This window comes from Melospiza melodia, chromosome Z (genome assembly GCF_035770615.1).
Source record: "Melospiza melodia melodia isolate bMelMel2 chromosome Z, bMelMel2.pri, whole genome shotgun sequence".
In the NCBI taxonomy this organism is placed as follows: domain Eukaryota; kingdom Metazoa; phylum Chordata; class Aves; order Passeriformes; family Passerellidae; genus Melospiza; species Melospiza melodia.
Window position 1 is genome coordinate 32585992 of NC_086226.1, and position 13205 is coordinate 32599196.

The following is a 13205-nucleotide window of genomic DNA, read 5'->3' on the forward strand; positions in this document are numbered from 1 at the left end:
AATTTTCCTCTTGAACTCTCCCTGACGTTGTAACAATAAAGCCTTTTAATGATGTCTAAGTATTTTAATACGATAACACCTGAAACTATGCAAATGCCATTTAGAAGTTTTATCAAAATAATTTCTACATTAAAGAGAGTGAGAAAAGTTAAGGACTGTGTCAGAGCACTAAGTTTGCATATTTTCTCATGCATATGTTTTCTCTTATGTTACTGATATGTGTAAAATAACATAGGCAGAAAACACTATTGACTATTTTACTACTTTTGCTATTTCATAATGCTTCTCTGTAGAGCCATCAGAAGGACCTGTGGTTGATACAGGCATTCTGGGGAAAAATGAAGTTACAATACAGTGGAATGAGGTTTCAAAGGCTAAAAGAAATGGATTTATCACTAACTATACAATATTTTATAAACCCAAAAATGGAAAAGAATTGAGTAAGTACACATTAAACAACAATACTTCCAACGGGGTTATGAAATTTTCAATCTCTCTTCTATCTTGAGGCACCTTTAAAGTCAATGAAAAAAGTCTTGACAGGAGTAGAGAAGCTGAAATATATTGGAGAATCATAGATTCTGTGTGAAGACATAGATCATAAGGGTTCAGTGAATTGATAGGTTTCATAATTGTCCTTGGAAGGATATGCCTTCAGTTTCTGGAAAAGTATGGTGGAAATCTTCTGCTAAAGTATTTTTAGTGTCAATTTTATATTAAAAGCAAATTTGGAAATAACACTAAAATAAGCTGTCAAGGAATAGTTTATATGGACATCATTTTAGATGTGTTTAATTTTCTGTGCTTGCCATGGCTTTTCTGGTCTGGAGGCTGATACCATAAATTTGAGCATACTCCTAATCGCTACCTCAGGAATAGTGTCCATACAATCTGGCAGTGTAATGGTATCTGTTCAAAATTCCTTTAGTTTAAATCTCAGCAGAAGCTTTCATGAAAATGTTTGGGTGACCTAAACTTTTCTTCCTATATAGTTTATGAAGAAAGCTGTTGGATCATTCAGTGCTTCAGAACTGGGTTTTTTTCTTCCTTTTTTAGACGTCATTGTCTAAAATCAGGCACCAAACACAATCTCTTTTGCAAAGTTTTCAGACTTACAAATCTTGTGATGCTTGTTTCTTATGGGTATCCAGTTCAGACCAGGGCTATTCCCAGTAATTTTTAAATGTGAAAGAGAAAGCTAATTACTTCTGTGAGATTTAGTCATCTGCACACATTTTTTCCTATTATGTTGGTTTCTGTGTAATTTAATGCTGACTGCTTTGTGCAGGATCATCTGTGAGACATGGAGCCTCATGGTACAGAGCTGTATTTCTCCATATTACTCGTAACGTGAAGCAGGCTGCGTCCCTTTTAGGAATTCAGATTATTTTCTTTAGAAAATTAGTTGTGAATACCAACGCAAGGGAGTGAAATTTAAATGGCAAAACATGCTGTACTGATGTTTTTTGAGGCTTCTCTGATGTCATGTGTTCTTGATAATAGTAGGATGTGGGGCTGTGTGCCAAGGTGACTTCACTAATGGCCTTCCAGCACTAGAACTTCACTTTCCCACTCTTGACTTAAGAGAAACTCAGTTTATTTTAACTTGGGACATATTGCAGCATAACTATTTCCTGGGTGTTTCTCAATAGAACTGACTGAGGAAATGAGTTGCCTTTGATGTTATGCACCAGGAAATGTTTTAGTGATTGTAATTTCTTATATGAAAATGTATTTGTTACTGTTAGTAGGATTTTTTATGAAGATGCATTTGGTACTGTTAGTAGGATTTTTTTATGCCCTGCTTAAAAAAAAATAGAGGTGAAGCACATTACATTAATTTCAATACTGGAGAATACACTGGAAACAGTGTTCTATTCATAAAAGCATTTTGAGACTTGGAAAAAAATTCCTTTTGATTTTGACTTTCCTTTGACTTTATTGGGGTGGTATCCCAGTGTTGATAGATGACATCCTTTTGGATGATCAGTGTCTAACTGCATGTAGTAGAAATATAGTTGAATTTCACAAGCTACAGAAATTATTTGAAGTTCCTAATTTCTGAGCCAACTATTTTGAGGAAATAAAGTTCTCAAAGCACTTTCTTTTCTATGTTCTCCTGAAGGTTATCAATTTTCATTTATAATCAGCAGGAGAATATAGTTCACCTATCTTTAATATTAGCAAAAATATTTGTATTTATTTATACGTAATGGTTCAGGTTTTTGCCTCAAACTTTTAAGTAGTATTGATAAATATTGTTCAGTAATTTAGGTTTCATCTTTTAAAGGATTAGTAAGGCTGCTTTGTATTTCAAGTTACCTTTAAAATAGTTTGTGATCTGTTATTGCAGAAGTTGCTATGTGTACAGCTCCCTGATATAACATTACTTTTATGTGTTTACATAAATCTTCTAAAAAGATGAAACAGTGAACTCTGATGTTCTACAATACAGACTGAAGTCCTTACAGGCTAATACACAATATACTGTTCAGATTATGGCAAGCAACAAAGCTGGGGGAACCATTGGAGAGCCAAAAACCTTCAAGACTTTAAAACTGGGTAAGTAATAATCCAGTTACTTATTTCTATTTAAAAAAATGGGCTTGGAAATAAGAAATACATGACATTGTTGTCTAGGCATTTGTTAACTTCTGTTTGTTTTTTAAGTAGTGTTGGACCAAACAAGGAAAAACTGGCAAATTGGTAGTTGAATTTAACTTAATTTCACTGACAATCTCACAGACTAAAAAAACCCTCAGAATTAGAAATCAACCCCAAAAATCTTTATTTCCTTGTCAGTAAAGCAGTGGAGTACTATGGTTGTTTGTGGAAGCAGCAGTGTGTATGCAGCTATGGGATGGGATGCCTAACAGTCCATTACAAAGTAGACTTTTCCATCTGAGGGATTTACAAAAACCACACATTGTGTTTCACCTATTCTGGTATATAAGCTTAACGGGAAAATGAGTGCAGAGGTTGTGGCCAGTAAGTGTGTAGGGAAATGCCTTTTCCTATCTTTGACTATTTGTTTTAGCCAGATTTGACAAGGTATATTGACAACAGATCAGAATAACATTTCCTCATTTCAACTTCAGGAAGAATGTTCTCAGTATATTCCTAAATGCCTCTGGTGCTCTGAAATTAGCTCAGAAATCAGCAGTGTTTCAGCCAGAGTAACTAATGTTTTTTGTAGTTTAAAATCTATCTCCTGCACTCAATTTGCTATTTATCTTTTTGTAACTGGTAGAAGTGGCATGGACCAGCAGATTTAGGTGAACGTGGTGACCAAGTGGTGGTAGAGCCTTCATTCTAGGCTGCTGTCAAAGGTTGGCATGGTATGACCCTAAGCAGCCTGATCTAGGTTTAAAGTTGTATGAAGTGATCTACAGATAACCCCTATTATGTGATTCTGTTAAATAAAGGAAAATTTAAAATGCAATAAATCTGTTCCTGAAACATCCTGAAAAATCTCATCACAGTTTGGTTTTTTGGCTCAGTAACTGTGGCTTGTTGGATTCTAAATACTCGTCTTTTAACTTGTCATAGAATGGGTATCCTACAGTATTCTGAGTAATTTTGGCTAGTTTTGACAGAGCTCTTTAGAATTGTGCTAATTAAGTGACTTGGATATTAAAAATTAGCTGTCTTAAGGGAATACCTGAAGAAACAACAATGTGGACTAATTGGTGTTTTGGTTTTTATTTCTTTGTTTTTGTCCAAAGATAAAGAAGATATCTTTTTTATTGCTATACCTGTTGAGATAAGCATTTTGTGTCTGATAGGCCTTTGGATGACGTGCGTTTTGAAAAAACACGTGTGAGTATATTTCCTACTGGATTTTTATTTATTTTATAAATGCCTTTGTTGTGTTCAAAACCGATGTCTAAATAGAAGACAAGCAATTGAAGTAACAAATAAGTAAGTGTACAGGTTATACTTTGACTGCAGTTTATGTGCTGTAGTCCAAAAATAAGTATTAATTTTAGAAAGTTTAGTAAATTGAAACAAAATAAATGGGAGAAACAGATTTATGTATCACCTACATCAGTTTATGTAAAATGCTACATACATGCCATTTGCAGTTCCATGGCCATGTAAGTGAGGGGAGCAAACTTAAAGTCAGTTTCTGAAAAATTAATAATTCCAGGAAATAAAGCTTTCTAGACACTTTTAATATGCTAGGATGGTACTAGGACATAGGCCCTATTGCTTGTCTTACCTATAACTCTTACTAGTTGATGATGCCTCTCTTGAGCTGCAAAGGAATGAGGAAAAAACCTAGAAATTACATTCTGTGAAGGTCTTCGGTTGCTTGATCCTTGAGTGTGGATCTGTATCTGCACATGATTCATAATCCTTTCATGTGCTGTCACAAATGTCCCCTGATAGACTTAAATTTTTTTTCCTCTGGGCATGGAGATCCCGTAATATTGCAAAGATGACTGTGAGGGTGTTTTTAAGGTTATAAAATATTTTCACAAGAAAAGTGACTGTGTTGTTTGGCTGATGAGAAGGTTAAAAACCTGAACTATTTTGGGGCATTCTAAGCTACTGGAACCAATACTGTTGTCAAGTGGAGAAGCATCAGGTAGTAAGTACAACTCAAGAAATAAATTCCATCCCTTTTACATCTTCATCTGTGTTGAGTATAATGAATTTTTACAATAGCAAAAAATAATTTTTTTTCTGAAGAATACTTCAGATGCAGTAGAATGTTTATATTCTTGTGTATATAAAATTGCCATGAGAAAAGTCAAGCTAAGGACTGGTTTTTGTTCCCTTGCCACACTACCCAGTGTCAGTGAGTGATTAAATGAGTGAGCATCCTTTATCTGCTAATTTAGGAACTCAGTGTAGTTCTAATGTGATATAGTGCTAGGGTCACTTTCCTTGAACAAATCCACCTGAGGTGGATTTTCACTGAAGAAACACCCTGAAAAATGATCACAATAGAATTTGTATACTGTCTTATTTTGGCATGCTCTTATTTCATACACTATTTAATTGAGTAATATAATAAAATAAAACATAATATAATATATAATATAAAATGGCTTTTCTGCAATGTCTCTGTAACCCAAGAGATCTTGTTGAGATCTTTTGTAATAAAAAACAGTGTATGGGGAAACAGTTTTATTGAAAAGCATTATATTGATATAGAAAACATTTCCTTTTTGAAAGTTTGATACTTCAGCAGTTTTTGGAATTTCTGGTGATTTTTAAATTTTTAATAATCTATTTATTTCATAATTTGGCTAAAATTCCTTTCTCAATTATAGGTTTAAAAAGGTTTGCTGGCCTGATATACCAAATCCTGAAGAAAGTCTTGCAGTGGAATGGCCTCTTGCTTCATCTGTGGTAGTAGTTGGAATTTTATGCGTTAAAGAAGGGATCAAATGGAGGGAAAATAAATCCTTTTCTGGCAGTCACTTCATTAGCCAACCCCCCCTCCCACCTTTATTGAGTTTCATTCTTCTTTTTCAGTGCTACAAAATGCTTTTTGTAGTATTCTAAAATAATAGGGAAGATGCATCTTCATAAAGTGTATTAATCTAATTATTATAGGATATTGGGAAATAATGTTTTGAAGTGACCAAGTGGTTGGTGGCTATGGTTCATTTAATGAAGTAAATTAAATTTGCACAGGCTATTGAGTCTATTAAATTAGGTTTCCACATCTGCACACCTCCTCTCTTCTCCACAAAAACAGTATTGCAACATATAATAAGATTTGGTATATAGTTGTACTAATGGTTCTGTCCTTTTATTTTTTGAATATTTATTCCTTATTAAAGTTTCAATGTTTATTTGAATGGAGTGGAGTTGACCAGGTTTGCACAGAAAGTGTAAATTGTAGATAATGGGATTTAAACTTTTTTCCCAAAATGTCTGGTTAGACAAGAAAACATGGACACAATTCAAACCTGATTCTGAGCCTTCACTGAAATTCATTATTTCATTACTTACAGAAAACCTAATATGAAAGCATTTAGTAAATGGACAGAATAACATTGCCTTTTTTAGTACTCATTCACATGTAACTGCTTCCCATCTGAAAAGCATCTAAACTCTTCACTGGTGCATGTCTGAAATTCTGAGTTAAACACAGCTCAAACAGCAATAATCTATTTATTGAAAAATGAACTGATACATTATGTATCCCTTTATAACTCTCCAATTTATCTCTTTGTATTGACAGAATAATTCATTTTTGAAGAGAATGTCATCTCAGACCAAAACTGTAGACTTTGAAGAAATAAATGTTTTGGAATACTGTTTTCCTGAAGAAAGTCAGGAAGGATCCCTACTAATAAATTATGAAAACCATGTTTCTGAATGTACTGGTATTAATACAAAAGGCATAACTAACAGAGATGAAAAGATACTGCATAATGAAGAGCATGAAGCTGCTAAAAGTTTTTCCCCATCCATGCCTTATATAATTACTGATCAATTTACCGGAAGTCAAATGCATTCAGCTTTGACACCAGTGAAGGAAGTCCAGCCCATAGAAGTGGTGGCAAGTGATTTGTGTGGATGCCAGCAGAATCCAATTAAAAATGAAGAAAATGACAATGAGGAAGTTTTAAACCTGGAAGATTTCAGTGAAAAGACACTGTTCAATCCGTACCTTAAAAATTCAGTTAAAACAAGGGAATTCCTTGTTTCTGAGAGATTGCCAGAGCACAGTATGGATGAATGCAGAAGCCAGTCAGGTGCCTTACTTCCTTTTCAACCAAATGTTCTGGCACAATCCTACATAACAGTGGACATGTTCAGGGTGGCCAAAGGTCAGCAGTGTGAGAGGGCTCCATTATAAAATCCTCCTGTGAGATATCCCTGGGCACTGCTGCTCACAGGCAGTCACATGTTCTGAGGTGGCTGAGCTTGGTTACTTTGGATGGGAGCACCCTCTTCCTTCAAATAGTTGTGAATTAGTTTGTTACGCTGTGTGTGTGCATGTCAGAGTTCACTTTCAGTGTGGATGTTTGAGGTATTTGTTGGTTTGTTTTGTTTTAGTTTGGTTTTTTTTACCAGACATGCCAGTAGTGAGACAAAAGAAATAGCTTTTGTTATTTCTTCTTAGTTCTCCTCTTTCAACCTGCTAAAACAAACTGATATTTGCTGTGGGAGCATCCAGCAGTACAAGCAGCTCTTCTCTTGCTCCCCACACAACCAGTTCCCAAGGCTCAGCTCTGATGGGGAAACATGGACAGACTTGAACAGTGTCAGAATCTGCCAAATCCTTCCTTCAGTTACATAGAGCAGAGCTACTTTCCTGTCCTTATTTCCCTTGATTGTTTTTCATCTGGTTTTATATATAATGTTCCTCTTGTTTTACAAATATGTTCTAAATTTCAGGAGTTGTCTTTTTGTATCCTGACTCCTGAATTAATAGTTTGGCTTATAGATTCTTATGTTTAATGAGAGTATATTTGCTACGTTACCTGCATTTTGGAAAATATTTTATGCTTGCTATGTTGCTTCCTTTCCTTTCTCATGGTTTTCATAGTCCTCAGCATTTTGTGCTGGTTTTGTTTCTAGTGTTTGTTTCCTAAAAACAAACAGGAGAAACAAAACTTAAGAAGTTATCCTTCAATATGCAGTTTTATCTTCTTGCTCTGTCCTTCTAATTTGTTTCAATTTAAAAGTGTGTTTCCCTGCTGAGGTTTTGATATTTTGAACTGAAAAAAATATCAACTAACTATGTCACGTTGTGTTAGAATAAGCATTGAGTTAGGAAGATATTTTTCAGGGATGTAATGAAAAAAACACTAAGTCTGTAAAATCTTCCGAGATTCTCTGGTAATTGATTTAGGATTAGGCATTTCTACATGAAAGATATAACTTTTGTCATTTGTTTTGTGATTTTGTTAAGTCATAAATCTAATTATAGTTTTCATTTTACAGATCAGCAATTAAGCAGTAAAACACTCGATCACACTAATTTTTTAACAAGAAAGAGGCCATTATTGTAAAGCTCTTAGTGAAATACTCTGCTAAATAACAGCTTTAAAAAGATAGAGTCAAATTAATTGTATTAGAAGGGGATGTTCAGTTTGACACATATGGGGTATATGGCAATTTTAAGACTTTGAGCTATTTTTACAGCATTTAGAGACTTGATGTTATCAGTCTTGTTTACACAAGATTGTAGTTTGCACAACTACAGATTTATTTCAGGGGAAAAAAAGATACAGGAGTTATGGGGATAGAAAATCGAGAGACAAATGTGAATAGGATTAGAAAGCATTTCCTTTCTGTACAGGAAGAGGAGTGGAAGAATGGAAAATATATTGTAAGCATGAATGAGGAGGCTGAGCCTTTCCCTGTATGCTGTGGCTATTACTTGCATTGTTTTGGTGAAAACAGTGTAAAGTTTTGCATTTAGGATCTTTTTCTGTAGTTTGGAAGCTGCTTTAACTTAGAACAATGTTCCTCTAGTTGCCAAGAAAGGATGGGAAAACAATTTCTGCAAATGTTCCTTAGCCAGCAACACTGATTTCCACCTCTCCTGTTTGTTGGATCACTTTCTCAACCACAGTGCTCCAAGATGAAATGCATATATGCTTGCTCTTACAAGCCCTTGCTCACTTAGGTGAGTCATACTCTGAAATTAGGACAAAGCTTTGGTTAGGTCAGTGCTTTATTCCTGCTTCTTCAGTTGGTTCTACACTTCTCACTTACAGTGATGTTATCTCTCTGGGCTCAGAGCTCACTGATTCCATCACAGCAATTTTTCCCTTAAATCCCAGTGTTCGTTTTAATATCACAATATCTGAAAATAAACACATGGAGAGATATTTTGGGCCTTTCTAGGAATTGGTTAGCAGCTACATGAAAGCTGGATATTCTGAGCTATGCGTTTGAGACAGGTGAAAAGTGAAAATAATGCAACCTTTAAGGGATCATTAGAGAGGGGAGGTTCTTGCTGGGTGGCTTGGTTAGGTTATCTTTGTAAAAATTCTTAGGTTCTGGAGGGTAAGTATGTCCTTCTTATTTATCCCACTTTATTTTCTTCCCTATTGATATGCTGCTTTTCTCTCCTTATTTTTCTGCTTCCCTTCCCCATTGTTTTCTCAGAAAAAGCAAAATGCTAGAAGTAGGCTCAATACATTCCAGAAAGGAAGGCCACCTTTTGCACATTCTTTGGAAAGAAAGCTTCTTGTACTTGTTTATTTTGCATGGAGAGTTGTACTCTTTCTGACCTTTTGCAATGTGTCTTTCAAACTAACACTGTGAACCATTAAAAAATTAAAACTGAGAAAAATGTGTAAATTTATTGTATTGATTTTTACTAAATGCATCATTTAGACATTTTAGATTTTCATATTCATATAGAATAGGTCTCACTTTGGATTGCTGTTTATAGGGTCACAACAGAGTGGGCTTTAGTCATAGTATTTTTCTATGGCCACAATTTGAGTTGGTAACTTCCTTTGAATGTTCAACCACAAAAGTAATATTCCACTTGGGTTGTTATTCAGGCAAGAAAAATAAGTTTCCATGTCAGCTTGTTAATGAAACAGGTACTTATTAGACAGCACTAATTCCTGGGAGCAGACAGTGGTCTGAAAAAAATCAAGAGGAGTTCAGCCCAGGTGCTGTTTGTCAAGGACTAATGAGCCTAGGAGTAACGAGCATTTCTCAGCTTATGGTGTGGCTGGTGAGGGAGGATGGGATGCAGCACCACAATCCACCTCATTACTTAAGTCAGCTTCTCTGGGCAGGCTATCCCAGGCAGCACTGCAGCCTTGGACAGAGTGGCTGGAAAGCTGCCCCATGGAAAAGGAGCTGGGGGTGCTGGTGACAGCAGCTGGACATGAGCCAGGCTGTGCCCAGGGGGCCAAGAAGGCCAATGGCATCCTGGCCTGGATCAGCAATGCTGTGGCCAGCAGGGCCAGGGCAGGGATTGTCCCCCTGTGCTGGGCCCTGCTGAGGCCACACCTCCAGTGCTGTGTCCAGGGCTGGGCCCTCACTGCAGGAAAGGCCCTGAGGGGCTGGAGAGAGCCCAGAGAAGGGCAATGGAGCTGGGGCAGGCTCTGGGGCACAAGTGCTGTGAGGAGCAGCTGAGGGAGCTGGGGGTGTTTGTCCTGGAGAAAAGGAGGCTCAGGGGGGACCTTATCACTCTCTACAGCTGCCTGAAAGGAGGCTGTGGCTGGGTGGGGATTGGCGTCTTCTCCTAAGACACAAATGGTAGGATAAGAGGAAATAGTCTCAAATTGTGACAGGAAGGGTTTAGATTGGATATTAGGAAAAATTTCTCCACCTGTCGTGCACTGGGCCAAGCTGCCCAGGGAAGTGTTGAAGTCACCAATGTGGGGGTATATAAAAGATGAGTGTATGTGGCTCTTGGGGACATAGTTTAGTGTGAACTTGGTAGTACTGGGTTAATAGTTGGACTCCATGATCTTCCAGGTACCTTCCAACCTAAAGAAGCCTGTGACTATAAAGGGCACATTCAAAACATTATCCAATTTATTGTTGTTATGTATTTCCCCAAGGCAGAAAGGAGCTGAGAACTTAATGAGATCTGAAATCTGATCAGACTTTTTGTAGGTGCACCTGTGCATACCATTCCTAAATACAAAGATTACCTTAGAATTACCTCTGCTGTTCTAACCTACTCAACACACTCATTTCTTGCTTGTTCAGAGCTTCTTTTCAGCTACTTGTCCATTACTTTTATTAGCATCTGCTCTCCCCTCCAACTTTTTTCTTGTCTCCCTAGTTGTTGTTAGACTTTACATCAGGAGCTGTTCAGCTGTTTGTGCATCCTTGCTGTGAGAATATGTTGCAAAGGCACAGTTAAAGGAAGCTGAAACGCACTCTCTTTTCCTAGTACTTGCAGAAGCAGAGCACCTCTGGATGTAGAAAGGAGTTGGCCCTGTCACTGCTGCAAGGTGGTGTAGCTTCATCAGAAGGGATGCAGTTATGCAGATATACACACACATATATCATGTGCATATACATAGATGCATCTGTGTAACTACACTGATTCCTTTGAGAACTGGCTGCTGAAGTGCTTGTGTACACCTGAGCATATTCATGTGTGCACGTGCCTGAGCCCAGACACAGTGAGGTGTCATCATCAGGCTAGTTTGTGCAGGAGTACTAGCAGAGAAGGAAGTTGTTTATGTGATTTGTGTTGCTGCATAGTGTCAATCACCAGCACAGAAGGCATTACAGAATGCTTCACTGCTGGGATCCTCTCTTCTGCATTGGGCATGGAGTCTGGCATAACAGCCCACAAGGTCTTGGCCCTTGACCAGAAGCCCTATCCCATGTTTGGGCTCTGTCTGTTGATTCAGATTGGTGTTCCTTGCTGCTGAGTTTAGCGTGTGAGGAGGTGACTGGCTCCCTCCATTCACACTCGGACAGTCTGGATGCTCAGGAAGCTTTAGATGCATGGAGGCTGGAGTCCAGAGCTACCGGGTAGGAATATCACCCATTGCTCCCATGATACAGGTAATTGCTAAGATCAGTAGTAAGATAATAACTTTGATGCCTTGTGATTGCAGCTGTGCTAGGCAAGGCAGCTCTCAGGGTAAGTTGAGTAGATCTGTGCAGACACAGCAACCTTAGGGTATTAATGCTGAGCTAGGTATCACACATTTTAAATGACACTGAAGGGCTGGGTGGAAGAAATGTCAGAGACCACGCTCTGTGCAGCCTCAGATGAACTGTGGTGCCCACACTGGGATGTGGTCATGAGGGCAAGGTTTGTCTGGTGTTTTTTTGCAGTTGGACAGTACCATATCCCTTGCCCTTACATTGTCAAGGATTAGAAATATTACAAGATAATGAATCAGCTCAAGTTCTACCTCAGAGTAATATCTGATTTCAATTTTGAATGCTCCCTTGATGAGTCAGAGTAAGACACCTGTGTTGTAACAGAGGTTTTGTGTATTGGGTTGTAAGATTTTAGCTTTGCTTATCTAGATGTCAAAGTACAACATAGCAAAGATCACAGTGCTCGAGAAGTAGTTCGTAGAGCAAGCAGTGCAATTCTATATCTCAGTGGTCACACAAAACAGTGTTTTGAATGAAAAAATCATGCTCCTTAAGCTTGTAAGAGGTAATCTGCAAATATTTATTCAATAGTTTTCTCTTTTGCTAGTAGCTATTCGGAAACAGTCAGATAAGATCTCCTGCTAAAGATCACTTGAAAATAACACACAGAGCTTATCTACCTTAAATTATTTAAGGCTATATGAAAGCTTCTTGTAAACAGTTGAAATGGATACTAATTTAAGCTAATGTCTATGTTGCTTTGTTCTTGAATCAATCTGCTGCAAAGCCAGTTAAAGTTTTGTTCCATTGCTCTGTGTTAATGTCTGGCATGTCAAAAACAGGAAGCAAGGCATAGTCTCATAATCTCACTGCAGGTGAGTCTAGAGCCCATAATAATCTGAGTTTATTGCAAGTATAGTCTCTTCTGTCTCCTGGCACAATGTAAATAAAATATGCAACAATCTTATGGTGCTTCTGTGGAAAGGCTGGAAAATGTGTTACTCTTGCCTCCTTGCATAAATAAAGGAATTTATATGTCCTGTGAACAAAGGATGGCATTTGTAAACAGAGCTGACAAAAAATCATTAAGCATTGTTTTACTGTTTTTGTAGCATGACCTGTTCTTAGTCATACTGTTTATTAGATATATTTATACTAAAATACTGTTATTACTTCCAAAATACTTCTAGTGTACATGATGTGTTTTGCAGTCTGAGAATTTATGAAGAGGTCAGTTTCGTCGGTTATGTCTTTCTTTCTTCTACTTTGCATAAATTTTTTTTCTTAGTATTTGACAAAAATTGTCAAATTGTTGTTATTCTAGTGACCATGAACTAATTTGCCTTCTCTTTTACTGGGCTTTCTAATGATTATTTTGTTTGCTTTTTTTCTCAAGAATAAATAGTCATTTTACTGCTGCCTCACTGTTTAATTAAGAACTATTGTTTTATCTATGTCTCTTGAACTCAGAACATGAATATGAAGAGTAACAATAAAAAAATTGTAACAGATGTTTGACTAACACATTCTTCTGTGACTCAATATTTTAAAAATAGATTGATTTTCAAGAATATCAAAACATTAATAGAAACAGATGTGCATGCTTATGCTGCAGATTTATCCTTTCAGTACCCTAACAGGATACTTGAAAGGTAAACAGCATGATTTAGTGCTGCCCATTTTTAGCA

The 13205-nt window shown here is 37.0% G+C and overlaps 1 protein-coding gene across 3 annotated transcripts in view; it reads left to right on the forward strand.

The window, feature by feature from the left end:
- The window catches only part of IL31RA (interleukin 31 receptor A), a 36412-nt gene extending 26542 nt beyond the window's left edge, over positions 1 to 9870 (forward strand). For 2 of the 3 annotated variants that reach the window (XM_063180452.1, XM_063180453.1), the window contains 5 exons: positions 294 to 440; positions 2422 to 2562; positions 3726 to 3819; positions 5283 to 5361; positions 6203 to 9870. In XM_063180452.1, the coding sequence (XP_063036522.1) occupies positions 294 to 440; positions 2422 to 2562; positions 3726 to 3819; positions 5283 to 5361; positions 6203 to 6823 (1082 nt within the window). In that variant the 3' untranslated portion in view covers positions 6824 to 9870. The remainder of the gene's footprint in view (positions 1 to 293; positions 441 to 2421; positions 2563 to 3725; positions 3820 to 5282; positions 5362 to 6202) is intronic. The other variant, XM_063180454.1, reaches the window with a different exon arrangement.
- Positions 9871 to 13205: the final 3335 nt, after the last annotated feature.